At 42.7% G+C, this 13083-nt stretch overlaps 1 protein-coding gene across 10 annotated transcripts in view; it reads right to left on the bottom strand.

The window, feature by feature from the left end:
• Window positions 1-13083, bottom strand: part of KMT2C (lysine methyltransferase 2C) — a 328257-nt gene that overhangs the window by 77073 nt on the left and 238101 nt on the right. For 6 of the 10 annotated variants that reach the window (XM_048837560.2, XM_048837566.2, XM_048837562.2 and 3 more), the window contains 4 exons: window positions 11031-11096; window positions 8867-9085; window positions 6600-6728; window positions 1840-1959 (listed from right to left, as the gene is read on the bottom strand). In XM_048837560.2, the coding sequence (XP_048693517.2) occupies window positions 1840-1959; window positions 6600-6728; window positions 8867-9085; window positions 11031-11096 (534 nt within the window). The remainder of the gene's footprint in view (window positions 1-1839; window positions 1960-6599; window positions 6729-8866; window positions 9086-11030; window positions 11097-13083) is intronic. The other 4 variants (XM_048837563.2, XM_048837569.2, XM_048837561.2 and 1 more) reach the window with 3 other exon arrangements.

The raw sequence follows: 13083 nt of genomic DNA, 5'->3' as shown, positions 1-13083 counted from the left end.
AGGGTTAGGAGGGACCGCAAGGATCATCTAAATCTACTCCCCTGCCAAGATGCAGGATTTGCTGCATCTAAATCATACAAGACAGGTGCCTATCCAGCCTCCCTTTGAAAACCGCCAGTGAAGGAGTTTCCACAACCTCCTTTTTTCACACTCCTGAGCGAGAAAGTTGCAGCGCTGTAAAGTGCCAATGTCGACAAGCCGTGAGGATCAGGTTCTAATAATCAGTTTGTAGGAGTTTAGCACCTGTGCTCCACAAGCAGTCACGCTGACTTCAGTTCAAGGGCTATATTATACATGGTTTAATACTTAAGGGTCAGTGGTTCGTAACCTTTCCAGACTACTGTACACCTTCCAGGAGTCTGATTTGTCAAGTTTCACCTCACTTTAAAACTACCTGCTTTAGAAAATCAGACATAAAAATACGGAAGTGTCACAGCACACTATTATTGAAAAATTGCTTAACTCCTCGTTTTTACCATATAATTATAAAATAAATTAACTGGAATATAAATATTGTACTTACATTTCAATGTCTAGTATATAGAGCAGTATAAACAAGTCATTGTCTCTGTTAAATTTTAGTTTGTACTGACTTCACTAGTGCTTTTTATGTAGCCTGTTGTAAAACTAAGCAAATATCTAGATGAGCTGATTAAGCCCCTGGAACACCTCTGTGTACCCCTAGGTGAGAATTATTGGGCTAGATTATACAGCCCTTTCTCACATTAGTGAACAGTTACTCAAGTTCTACAGTCCATAAAATCCACCCTCAGAAAAGAAGGTATCTCAACCACAGAAGGGGTCTGGAAAAGTGTTTATGATATTCAAACAGATACAAATACCATACTTTCTTATAAACATATCAACGACAGATGCAACTGTTAAATGAATAAAATTAGGATAATTAACCCCCTTCCACACACACTTATTGTTTTAGGGCCTCATTTATTCTCATGATATAATCAGTCTTTTTGATTAGCCAGGTTGTTGAGTGCCCTTTGTCAGGCCCTGCTGCTAAGGTGTGAAAAAATGACCTATCAAACTACAGAAGTGCCACCCGAATGCAGTTAACACCTTGTCAGGTGTTAAAGCAATGTCTGAAGGTTATAAAAGAGGGGCCCATATGCTACAGTATGTAAGGAACAGGCAAAGGAAGTTTTTCACAGCAGGCTGAGCAGACATCCTATTCCAAATTAAAGGAACATTTACAAAGCAGACTCATGGTATAGCAACATTGCTTAGGGGTGTGAAAAATCCACACCCCATAGAGATGTAGCTATTCTGACCTAACCCCTGGGGCAGATCAGTGCTAGGTTGATGGAAGAGGTGGATTACCAATGTCAATGGGAGAAGCCCTCCTGTGGTGGTAGGTAGCATCTACACGGAAGTACTACCGCAGCGTTTTAAATGTAGACATACCCTTACATGTAATACAACTGTTATACAAACAAAAGGAACCATTTGTCAGTAGGGGGTCCAATCTATAACAGTAGGTCAGTAGCTGAGCTGGGAATGGAACCTAGGTCTCCTGAGTCCCAGTACAGTGCCCACTCTACTAGAGCACACTGTTTCTCTTAGCTGTGTCTTAGTAACCTGAAACATTTTATTAGTGTTTCAGGACATTTCTAGTTCTGTCTTTTTGTGAATTTTAGACACTGCTGTAAATACAAATGAATTAGTATAGCAGCCAAATTCATAAAATGAGGTGACAACATTAATCATGTAACCATTTTTCCACTGCAATAATCTCCTGACAGCAACAGATAAAAAACTAGTTCCATCATTTTTCTAAATTAAGCATTGGCAATAATTTACAAACAAATAAATGTTAGTACATACCATCTTCTCTGCTAGGCAACTGCTCAGAAACAGAGCCGGAAGACTCTTTCCTGGAGAGAGATCTCTTAGTTTTACCCTGCCCTGTACGACTTCTCTGGCGTACCATGAATCCTCCAATACCTATCAAAGAAAAAAAATACAAGCAGATGCAGATTACATTCCCAGATAAAAATGGAAACAAAGAAAAAGCCATGAGGACATTTTTTTGGTTGCCCACATACAAGGACTTCTTCAAAACACAGAAATATTTTCCTTAAGGCCTGGTCTACACACACAGTTTGTATGGGTATAAACTACATTGGTTATGGATGTCAATTTTTTATTGATATACTACTACAACTCCTTAGTGTGGACACTGTTAAATTGGTATAAAATGTGTCTTTTACTGGTATGGATTATTCTCTTTCCCATACGCTTATACGTAAGTTACACCAATATAAGCACATTTATATTGGTACTGGTGATGACGTGTAGCTATGTGTTTCGGGTAAGTATAAGTGAGGGTTGGCGAATGTGTGTGTTATGCTGGGAGAGTTATGAGGAGAGGCTGAGGGAACTGGGGATGTTTAGTCTTCAGAAGAGAAGAATGAGGGGGGATTTGATAGCTGCTTTCAACTACCTGAAAGGGGGTTCTAAAGAGGATGGATCTAGACTGTTCTCAGTGGTAGCAGATGACAGAACAAGGAGTAATGGTCTCAAGTTGCAGTGGGGGAGATTTAGGCTGGATATTAGGAAAAGCTTTTTCACTAGGAGGGTGGTGAAACACTGGAATGCGTTACCTAGGGAGGTGGTGGAATCTCCTTCCCTAGAAGTTTTTAAGGTCAGGCTTGACAAAGCCCTGGTTGGGATGATTTAGTGCGGATCGGTCCTGCTTTGAGCAGGGGGTTGGACTAGATGACCGCCTGAGGTCCCTTCCAACCCTGATATTCTATGAATCATAGAATCATAGAATATCAGGGTTGGAAGGGACCCCAGAAGGTCATCTAGTCCAACCCCCTGCTTGAAGCAGGACCAATTCCCAGTTAAATCATCCCAGCCAGGGCTTTGTCAAGCCTGACCTTAAAAACCTCTAAGGAAGGAGATTCTACCACCTCCCTAGGTAACGCATTCCAGTGTTTCACCACCCTCTTAGTGAAAAAGTTTTTCCTAATATCCAATCTAAACCTCTCCCACTGCAACTTGAGACCATTACTCCTCGTTCTGTCATCTGCTACCATTGAGAACAGTCTAGAGCCATCCTCTTTGGAACCCCCTTTCAGGTAGTTGAAAGCAGCTATCAAATCCCCCCTCATTCTTCTCTTCTGCAGGCTAAACAATCCCAGCTCCCTCAGCCTCTCCTCATAAGTCATGTGTTCCAGACCCCTAATCATTTTTGTTGCCCTTCGCTGGACTCTCTCCAATTTTTCCACATCCTTCTTGAAGTGTGGGGCCCAAAACTGGACACAGTACTCCAGATGAGGCCTCACCAATGTCGAATAGAGGGGAACGATCATGTCCCTCGATCTGCTCGCTATGCCCCTACTTATACATCCCAAAATGCCATTGGCCTTCTTGGCAACAAGGGCACACTGCTGACTCATATCCAGCTTCTCGTCCACTGTCACCCCTAGGTCCTTTTCCGCAGAACTGCTGCCTAGCCATTCGGTCCCTAGTCTGTAGCTGTGTATTGGGTTCTTCCGTCCTAAGTGCAGGACCCTGCACTTATCCTTATTGAACCTCATCAGATTTCTTTTGGCCCAATCCTCCAATTTGTCTAGGTCCTTCTGTATCCTATCCCTCCCCTCCAGCGTATCTACCACTCCTCCCAGTTTAGTATCATCCGCAAATTTGCTGAGAGTGCAATCCACACCATCCTCCAGATCATTTATGAAGATATTGAACAAAACCGGCCCCAGGACTGACCCTTGGGGCACTCCACTTGATACCGGCTGCCAACTAGACATGGAGCCATTGATCACTACCCGTTGAGCCCGACAATCTAGCCAGCTTTCTACCCACCTTATAGTGCATTCTTCCAGCCCATACTTCCTTAACTTGCTGACAAGAATACTGTGGGAGACCGTGTCAAAAGCTTTGCTAAAGTCAAGAAACAATACATCCACTGCTTTCCCTTCATCCACAGAACCAGTAATCTCATCATCTATGAGAGTTGTGTTGATTTATGTGAGGGTTGTTTTGTGCTGGGAGGTCTGTGCTGATTTGTGTGAGACTTGTGTTGAGTTAGAAGATTTGTGTGGGTGGCAAAATGAGGGATGTGTGCTGCAATGAGGGGTAACGTGTATTTGGGGTTCTTGTCTAGGTGGTTTTGAAGAACTGTGTCATTTGGACAAGGTAATCCACCCTCTGTGCAGTGTCCCTCAGACAACCATAAAACTGCTGTGTGCAAATTAGCTTTAGAGTAAGGGGGGCCACTGGCTGAGTTACCTCTGATAGCACAATTGTCTAGGACTCTCAGCATGGAACCCTTACTGCAGCCAAAAGTCTGTGTTATCACAAGGATGCAATTTGTAAAGTCAATCACAGACGCCGACTTCCCCCCTTTACCATGGGTGCTCGAACCCCACTCTGCCCCCAGCCCCACTCCTGCTCCGCCTCTTCCCCAAAGGCCTTGCCCCAATTCCACCCCCTTCCTGCCCCTATTCCAACCCCTTCCCCAAATCCCTGCCCCAGCCCTGCCTCTTCCCCGTCTCCTCCTCTGAGCGCACCACGTTCCCGCTCCCCCCCCCGCTCCCAGAGTGTGCTAACGCTGCCAATTTGTCGGCGCCTGGGTGGGAAACGCAGGGAGGTAGGCGGAGAAACGGGGATGTGGCATGCTCAGGGGGAGGTGCGATGGGGGGGAGGGGAGCTTGGCTGCCGGTGGGTGCAGAGCACCCACTAATTTTTCCCTGTGGGTGCTCCAGCCCCAGAGCACCCACAGAGTCGGTGCCTATGAAGTCAATATGGTCGAGAACTTAAAAATTAGATGCTAAGAGACTGAAAATCCCAGTGATGTTTGAACCTGGTGATATTCTAAACAAAAAGAGCTCTCAACATGCTGTTTCCATCCCGTCCCATACCCCACCCTTATTTAAAACTTCAGGGAAATATTTTTGCTCCAATTGTCCAATAAGTATTTGTAACTACAAAGACTATCAATAAATGCAAGGTGATTGATTCACCCAACAACTGACAACTGAATTGCATACGAGTCTGAACCATGTTCAGACAGTATGAAAAAAACTTACCCTTATCACAAGGGTGAAGTTTTGGAATAGCCTTCAAAGGGAAGCAGTGGGGGCAAAAGACTATCTGGCTTTAAGATTAAACTTGGTAAGTTTATGGAGGAGATGGTATGATGGGATAATAGAATTTTGGCAATTCATTGATCTTTAAATATTCATGGTAAATAGGCCCAATGGCCTGTGATGGGATGTTAGATGGGGTGGGATCTGAGTTACAACAGAGAATTCTTTCCTGGGTATCTGGCTGGTGAATCTTGCCCATATGCTCAGGTTTCAGCTGATCGCCATATTTGGGGTCGGGAAGGAATTTCCCTCTAGGGCAGATTGGAAGAGGCCCTGGAGGTTTTTTGCCTTCCTCTGTAGCATGGGGCACGGGTCACTTGCTGGAGGATTCTATGCTCCTGGAAGTCTTTAAACCACGATTTGAGGACTTCAATAGCTCAGACATAGGTGAGAGGTTTATCGCAGGAGTGAGTGGGTGAGATTCTGTGGCCTGCATTGTGCAGGAGGTCGGTCTAGATGATCACAATGGCTCTTAAGTCAGCATTTCTCAAACTGGGGGTCCCAACCCAAGCGGGGGTCACAAGGCTATTGTAGGGAGGTCGCAGCATTGCCACCCTTACTTCTGCACTGCCTTCAGAGCTGGGCAGCTGGAGAGTGGCAGCAGCTGTCCAGGCACCGCCGCCACCAGCAGCAGTGCAGAAGTACGGGTGGCAGTACACTACAGTGTGTCACCTTTACCTCTGGGCTGCTGCTGGCGGGGCGCTACCTTCAGAGCAGGGCATCCAGCCAGCAGCTGCCACTCTCCAGCTGCCCAGTTCTGAATGCAGTGCAGTGGTAAGAGTGGCAAGATCGCGACCCCCCACTGCAATAGCCTTGCAGTCTCCTTTGGGTCAGGACCCTCAGTTTGAGGAACACTATTGACTTTTGTATACTTTTACTCTATACTATACTAGAGGGTGAAAGTACACAAAAAGCCACATTTCATGGGGGAGACCAGATTTCACGGTCCGTGATGCGTTTTTTGCGGCCGAGAATCTGGTAGGGCCCTACTCATCACACACTTCAGAAAACAGGTAGTAGATACCTACAAAAGTATTCTCTTTAAAGAAGCAAAAAGCCTCACACACATACTTCATTGAGCCATAGATACACATTTTTACACAATACAGCATATATGTATGTTTACCTGCAACACATATATCCAATTAGAAAAGCACAGTGCTTTCTTTTCTCAAGTTAAATAATCCATAACTGGCTGTAAATCTGAATTGTGAACCAGTACTTACAGCAGAAGGGCAGGACTGTTGCTGTGCAGCAACCTGAGAAAACATACCTGGATAATCAGACAGTAAATTACTTTTAACCATAATAGAAGAAACTACTACATTGCACAATGAGGAATGAACCACCCAAAGAAGCCTTTCCTAAACATGCTGTTTAGCCTTCCTATTTCTAAATTAATAGAATATTTACATAGTAGAAAAATTAAACGTGACAAACAAATTGATACAAAATGCTCTACATTATGTACCCTACCAGGTCTGTATGGCTTTCTCTTTCTCTTTTTGACCCCATCAGCTCCTTCTGTCACCTTAGAATCATCATCCACAGTTTCTCGTTCTGGGCTGGAATCTGATTTTCCATCACAGTCCATAAGATCACCTTCTGGAGAAAAGACAGAATTATAAACTAAACCAAAAAGGAGGAGGAAAATGCTTGCATATAGCCTATATAGAGTGGGATTTCCAAAAACATCTAAGAGTTAGATTTTCCTTGTGATAAACTGACAATGCAAGGGCGTGTATAGTGGTAAAATGTTCCATCTACATGAATCTGTGATTCTGCATAGCTCTATTCTATTGAGTTTCTTATACTTCCCTCATCACTGTAGGATCTGAGGGCTCTGAAGTAGCGCTTTAAGTGATGTGACTAACATCTGTCATATTCAGTTTGTTTTCTTTCTCATCTTCTTCCCAAAGGGGTAATTATGTGTGCAATGTAGTATTTTGTTTAGGTAGGGTTCTATTTTGAGTTGTTTTTCTTGTTTGTTTGTTAAATGTACACATTGCTCTCTGTTTCTGTAGAGAAGGCAGGTCAAAAGAGTGAGCCTTGCACTTGGAGCAGAAGGTGGTGAGGTTTGGGATGGTCCTCAGTTTTTTGAGAGTTCATTCCACGGTCTTGGGTCTGCCCCTGAGAAAGCTCTGTCTCCCACACGGACAAGCTTTACTCTAATGTTAGAAAGTTCCACTGTGCCAGAAAAGCAGAGTTGTCATCCAGAAATACACATTTCTTCCAGCCAACAACAGATCACGATTAAAAATATGCCAATCAAACAACTGCCTTGCTACTTATATCAACAACTTAACATGACACCATACTACAGTTAAATAATCACTTTATCTCAAGAACTCTCTATATCTACAAAAAGCCTCTTATGACATTTAATCTGATTAACAGCAAGACAATGTTGCATAAACAGAAAGCATTTCAGAGTGTGGTGAGGTGGGGGAAAGTGGCTGCATTCCACTTTCAATAGACACTTGTGTAATTTATTTCCTGACTTTCACACCTGTATTTAGTAACCCTTTCCTCAGGTTTAGGATTAACTTGACAGTCCACAATACAATTATCAGGATATACAGTGAACTCCACTTAAACCAGATACAATCCATTTTCCAATCCAATTTCTGTCCTGTCTGGGATTATGGAGTCAAACAAAAGCTCACTTGGCCAGGGAAGTAAAAGAATGTGCTGCTTCCGACTGGGGTCAACAACTTCTTCTCTGTCAGAAATGGCAATTCCATGCCCTCCCCAGATCCTCTTTGTATCTAGAGAAGGATGAGTTGAGACACCCCCAACAAGAAATTCAACTATCCCTGAGTACCCTCTTATGCCATCTCACCCTTACTTTTGAGCATCACATTTGAAAGAAGCCAGGAAGTCTGGAGGTCTCTTTGTTAAGCCCTGGGGCTACAACTTTCTAACAGCATTTGCTCTGGGTCTGAGAGTCTCAGAGTGCGCTGTGTACTCCCCATAGTGTGCAAAATTTACAGTTGTAGCGCCGGTGTCCTATGGAAGGGCAGCTAGACCTTCTGTGCTGCCCCTGCTGTTCGTCTTAAAGACATGGTTTCTGTATGGGATAGTTCATAGGGGCCGACTTCCACTGTTCCCAGTGGGTGCGCAACTGCCCCCCCGGCCCTGCATGCCCCTGCCCTGCCTGCATTCCATCCCTTCCCCCAAGTCCCCGCCCGCTTCCAGCCCCCATTCTGTCCCCTTCCCCCAAGTCCCCGTCCCTGCCCTGCCTCTTCTCCGCCTCCTCCCGAGTGCGCCGTGTCCACACTCCTCCCCCGCCCTCCTGGAATGACCTAAGCACTGCTGAACAGCTATTTGACAGTGGGAAGCGCTGTGAGGTAGGTGGAGGAGCAGGGACACGGTGCGCTCAGGGGAGGAGGTGGAGGAGGAGGTGGAGCGGGGGGTGAGGGGAGCTTGGCTGCCAGTGGGTGCAGAGAACCCACTAACTTTTCCCCGTGGGTGCTCCGGGGCTGGAGCACCCACGGAGTCAGTGCCTATGGAATAGATGAAACATGAACATAAGTAATAGGAAGGTCCAGCTCCTTGAAATGGACAGCTACCAACACTGAAAATCATGTTTCGCACAGTTACTCCATCTTAACCATTTAGCATGAGAGTGAAACAGAAGCACCTATATGAGCAGTAAACAATACATTTAAAATACAGCCACATGTACAAATATATGCATGTATTGCAACAAATATCAAACTGAAAACATGCCACATACTGACCATTACCTCTACTGTCATCCATCTCTCCATCTCTGGAATGCTCTGATTGGATATCTGGTGGTGTCTGTAGCACCGCTACACTGTTCTGGTTTATTATCTTCAATTTAAGCTTTGGTTTTGTCCGTTTTCTTCTTGGCACTGTAACAGTGAGGCTCTGTAACTGAGACATCCCCAGTTCTGTCAAACAGACTCCATCTTGGGTATATGTCTTCGGTGGGTCTATACAAATTACATGAATCATAACAGGAATATAAAACTCTTTATACTTTGACTCAAGTCTTGGATGAATTATTTGAACACTTCTTTAAAGAGTTAACCATTCACATAAATGTCAAAGCATGACAGATTCTAAGCACTAGAACTTGAAGGATATCAGTATAAATAATACAGAGGTACCTGACACTATCTTATAAATTACAGACAAAGCTTTATAATTTACAGTGTAATGTCAAATACAGTAACACAACATGACACACTGCAAGAACTCATTAAAAAGAATGGTTGCATTACAGCAGCTGATGTCTTCAAAAGGTATCCAGAGCTGGACTCCTACCTGACGTACTCATATAACTAGACCAGTCTTATATTTTTGGTTTCTGCCACCTGTCTATCTAGATACTTATGTGGTCTTCAAGCATGGTAGTATTGGAATGTCTCATGACAATTAATAGATTTTATCCTCACAAAACCCTTGTGAGGTAGGGAAGAATTATCCCCCATTTTGCAGAAGGGGAGCTGAAGATCAGGGTAGATTAAGTTACTTTCCCAAAGTCAGATAAGAAGTCTGTGGGTGAGGCCTGGTCTATACTAAAAAGTTAGGTAGACCAGCTACGTTACTTGTGGGAGGTGAAAAAAGTGCCGTAATTAAACTGACCTAATCCCTGGTGCAGACAGCACTAGGTCGATAGAAGAATTCTGTTGACCTAGGTACCACTTAGCGGGGAGGCGGATTAATTATGCCAATGGAAGAGCCCCTCCTGTCGGTGTAGGCAGTGTCTACACTGAGGCGCCACAGTGGTACAACTGCAGTTGTGCCACTGCAACATTTCAACTGTAGACAAACTCTCAGCCAGGAACTGAACCCAGGTTTCTTGAGACCTGTGAGACTGCCTCTCTCCAGTGACGTGACAGGGCTATTAAGGTGTGGTGATAAGCATGTGCTGACAGTCCCTAGTTCTCAATGTAGGCAGGGATCCTTGACTCAAATTCATTTCCTCTGGCAATCAGCAGAGTCCAAGTTTGGTAACCTTCATTCAGGGGCGATACAAAGGCAAACAGCTCAATAATGGTAATCACCAGTGAGGCTAACTAAATACCGTCTGGACAACATAGCTCTTACAGATATTTCAATATGACAAACAGTAACATTCACTCCTTTTAAACAAATGAACAAAAATGTCTTCTTACACAACATCCCAAAAGGGCCATCTACAGGTGGTTTGTGCATATAATCATTTATTAAAAAGATATTTCTCTAGTGAAGAAATAACCCAAATAGTTACAGCAACATTTTTATTCACTGTATTGTACAACAGTTTTGTTGTATCATTTTTTTTTTTATAGATTGCAAACTCTTTTTAAGACAGGAAATTCCTTGTAATAGGTACCGACTTTTACTATATGCAAGTACAGCATCAAACATAATGGGGCTGGATTGAGACCTCCAGGTGCTAGTATACACAAACAACAGTAATTGCTCTGGCACCCACAGGCCCCAGTCCAGATTGGGCCCACCTTGTACTAGGCACTTTACAAACACAGAAAGCCCTAAGCAGTTTACAGGCTAAGGTCCTGATTCTTCAATCACTTATGGACATGCTTAATTTTAAAGCACATGAATAGCCCCAATGATTAAAATGAGATTACTTGTTATCAATGGGATTATTTATTGTTTACTCATGAGCTTCAAGTTAAGCACGTGCTTAAATTTTTGCAGGCTCAGTGCCTAATTTAAGATAATTGTAACAAACTGGGTGTGACAAATAATAGAAGATCTAGAGAAGGGAGACAAGGGAAACAATAAACCTTATCCTTTTATAATGATAAAAGATTCTTAGTGGTGCATCTATGATAAAATCAGAGAAAACAATCTCTATGTTCCAAATAAAAATATCACCTAAAATTATTCTAGACAATCAAAATATTACATTTTTTAAAAAATTACCTAGTTCTTTTACTTTTGAAACAATCTGAGATGCAATTGATGGGTCACAGCAGTCTGAGGAAGGTACTGAAAAACAAAATTAAGTGAATTGAAATAAAATCAAATAACTCATTTATTGGGATAGTGCAGAATTGATTTAAGGTGACAATGTCAACTAATTTTCATTTAAACTTTTTTTTAGTCTCTTTTATATTATTGGCAACACATGCCTGGAACCTTAAAAATAAAATGATTACTCTGGTTGCATTCCCAACATCATTGAAAAGATGGCTAACAAGCAACTCTGGGGCCATCGGGAACACTCAGATTTCCCAGACCCAAGTATGGTAGGGAGACTACAATTGGCTGTGATCTCCTATTAATGGACAATGAGCAGGTGAGTATACTGAATCTTTTACAGTGTCAAGCAGTTGGCTGGTGACAGTAAGGTTTTGCCAACCTGATTGTACATTATGGCTGGGCTGGGTGGTATCACAGAACAGTGATTCCTTTCCTTCCAAAGAATTCCCAGAGGACTGCACTGGTCAATCATTCATTGTCCCCAAGAGCTCCCTCATGTGGGATTTCAGAGGGCTCTATCCTGTCAGTCTTACTGTACAATGTGTATGTGAGGCTATTGTGAGAGCAAGTGAGGCTCTAGTACAGAGAACAGGCCACTCTAGGTCTCTTGTAAAACTCAGATGGAGCAGTTAGACCATTTTTCAAGATAGGAACATGAATAAAAGTGAATTGGCAGAAACTCAATCTGGAAATGATGCTAGGGGGTTGAGGGAAACTTCTATCTACCAAGTATGGCAGAGATAGTGTCTGCTCTTGTGACTGATTTAGACTGTCACCAACTCAGACCAAGGATTGTAAAGCACCATGCACACCTATGGTGTTGTATAAACAACAAACAAGGAGATCCACAGTTATGGGATACTATTTTGGGGCTTGGAAGTACTTTTCCCCCATATTATTTTAATATAACATTTATGACCACTCCTTTCCTGTTATCTAGGTTTCTGTGACCTCCAGAATGAAATGTTACATGGGGCAACCCTAGAAGGCCATGCAGAAGGAATAGATGGAGGAGAATGTAGTTGTCTCTATTTGATTTGGGACCTAGCTACACAAGAAACCACCTATCTCTGCATACACACAATTATGGATCTTGAAGTCAGCTTATGTGTTTACATATAAGTTGCTGAAATAGCAGCTTTTTATTTTTATTTTCTTATCAAAATAGAGAATAGATTAATAAAAAGGGAAATATTTAGAATCTAGAGAATAATCCTCATAGAAAATATTCAAAAAATTGAGACCAGTGAAAGTTTGGCCTGAACGAATCAACAAGACTCCCTTAAAAATATCACTGAATAATACACTTATGCAACACAACTTTATTTTCTGTCAGTGTCATTTATACAAGCTTTAATTATATTATGCCAGAATTACAGACCATCTGAGAATGCTATATGGTGAAAATCACAAAATAATTAGCTAAGCACTTTGATTAATAACTTAAAGTAATCAATCAGCAATCCCCCAACAGTGAAAGAAATTAAGTGACATACACAAGAGTCAAAAGTGAACAGGAAAAAGTAAGGAAGAAAAGATACATTTGAAGATGAAATTTGGAAATAGGTTTTGAAGTGATGAGATAGAGGGAAAACAGGAAAGCCGCAGGAGGAAAGGCACAAGTAGCTCCAGTGAGACTACAGGAAAGGACAGAAGCAGGCAGATACTAATGAGTGGAGTGGGAAGGTCAGTAGAATCAGACTTCACATATGAGCTCAACTGATCTAGTCCACAGAGTGTTTTAAAACAAAAAGGGCAATTTTGAACTGGAACAGAAGTAAATAGAGGTGATTTGGTATATTTCACTGATAAGCAAGACAGTGGGCAGTGGTATTCATGTACATGCTGCAGTGTGGAGACTTGGGGCTTGTGGAGGTCAATTAGGAAAGAGGTGCAATAGTCTAACAGTTGATGGCAAAGGTGAAGTCTCTAGAGACAAAGTCAAGGAAGTTGCGCAAACAAATTATGTTTTGACAGTGGCAAGAGACAGATT

This window comes from Caretta caretta, chromosome 2, assembly GCF_965140235.1.
Source record: "Caretta caretta isolate rCarCar2 chromosome 2, rCarCar1.hap1, whole genome shotgun sequence".
Lineage (NCBI taxonomy): Eukaryota > Metazoa > Chordata > Testudines > Cheloniidae > Caretta > Caretta caretta.
Note: the sequence above shows the minus strand (reverse complement) of the source record. Positions and strands in the feature narration are given on the sequence as shown.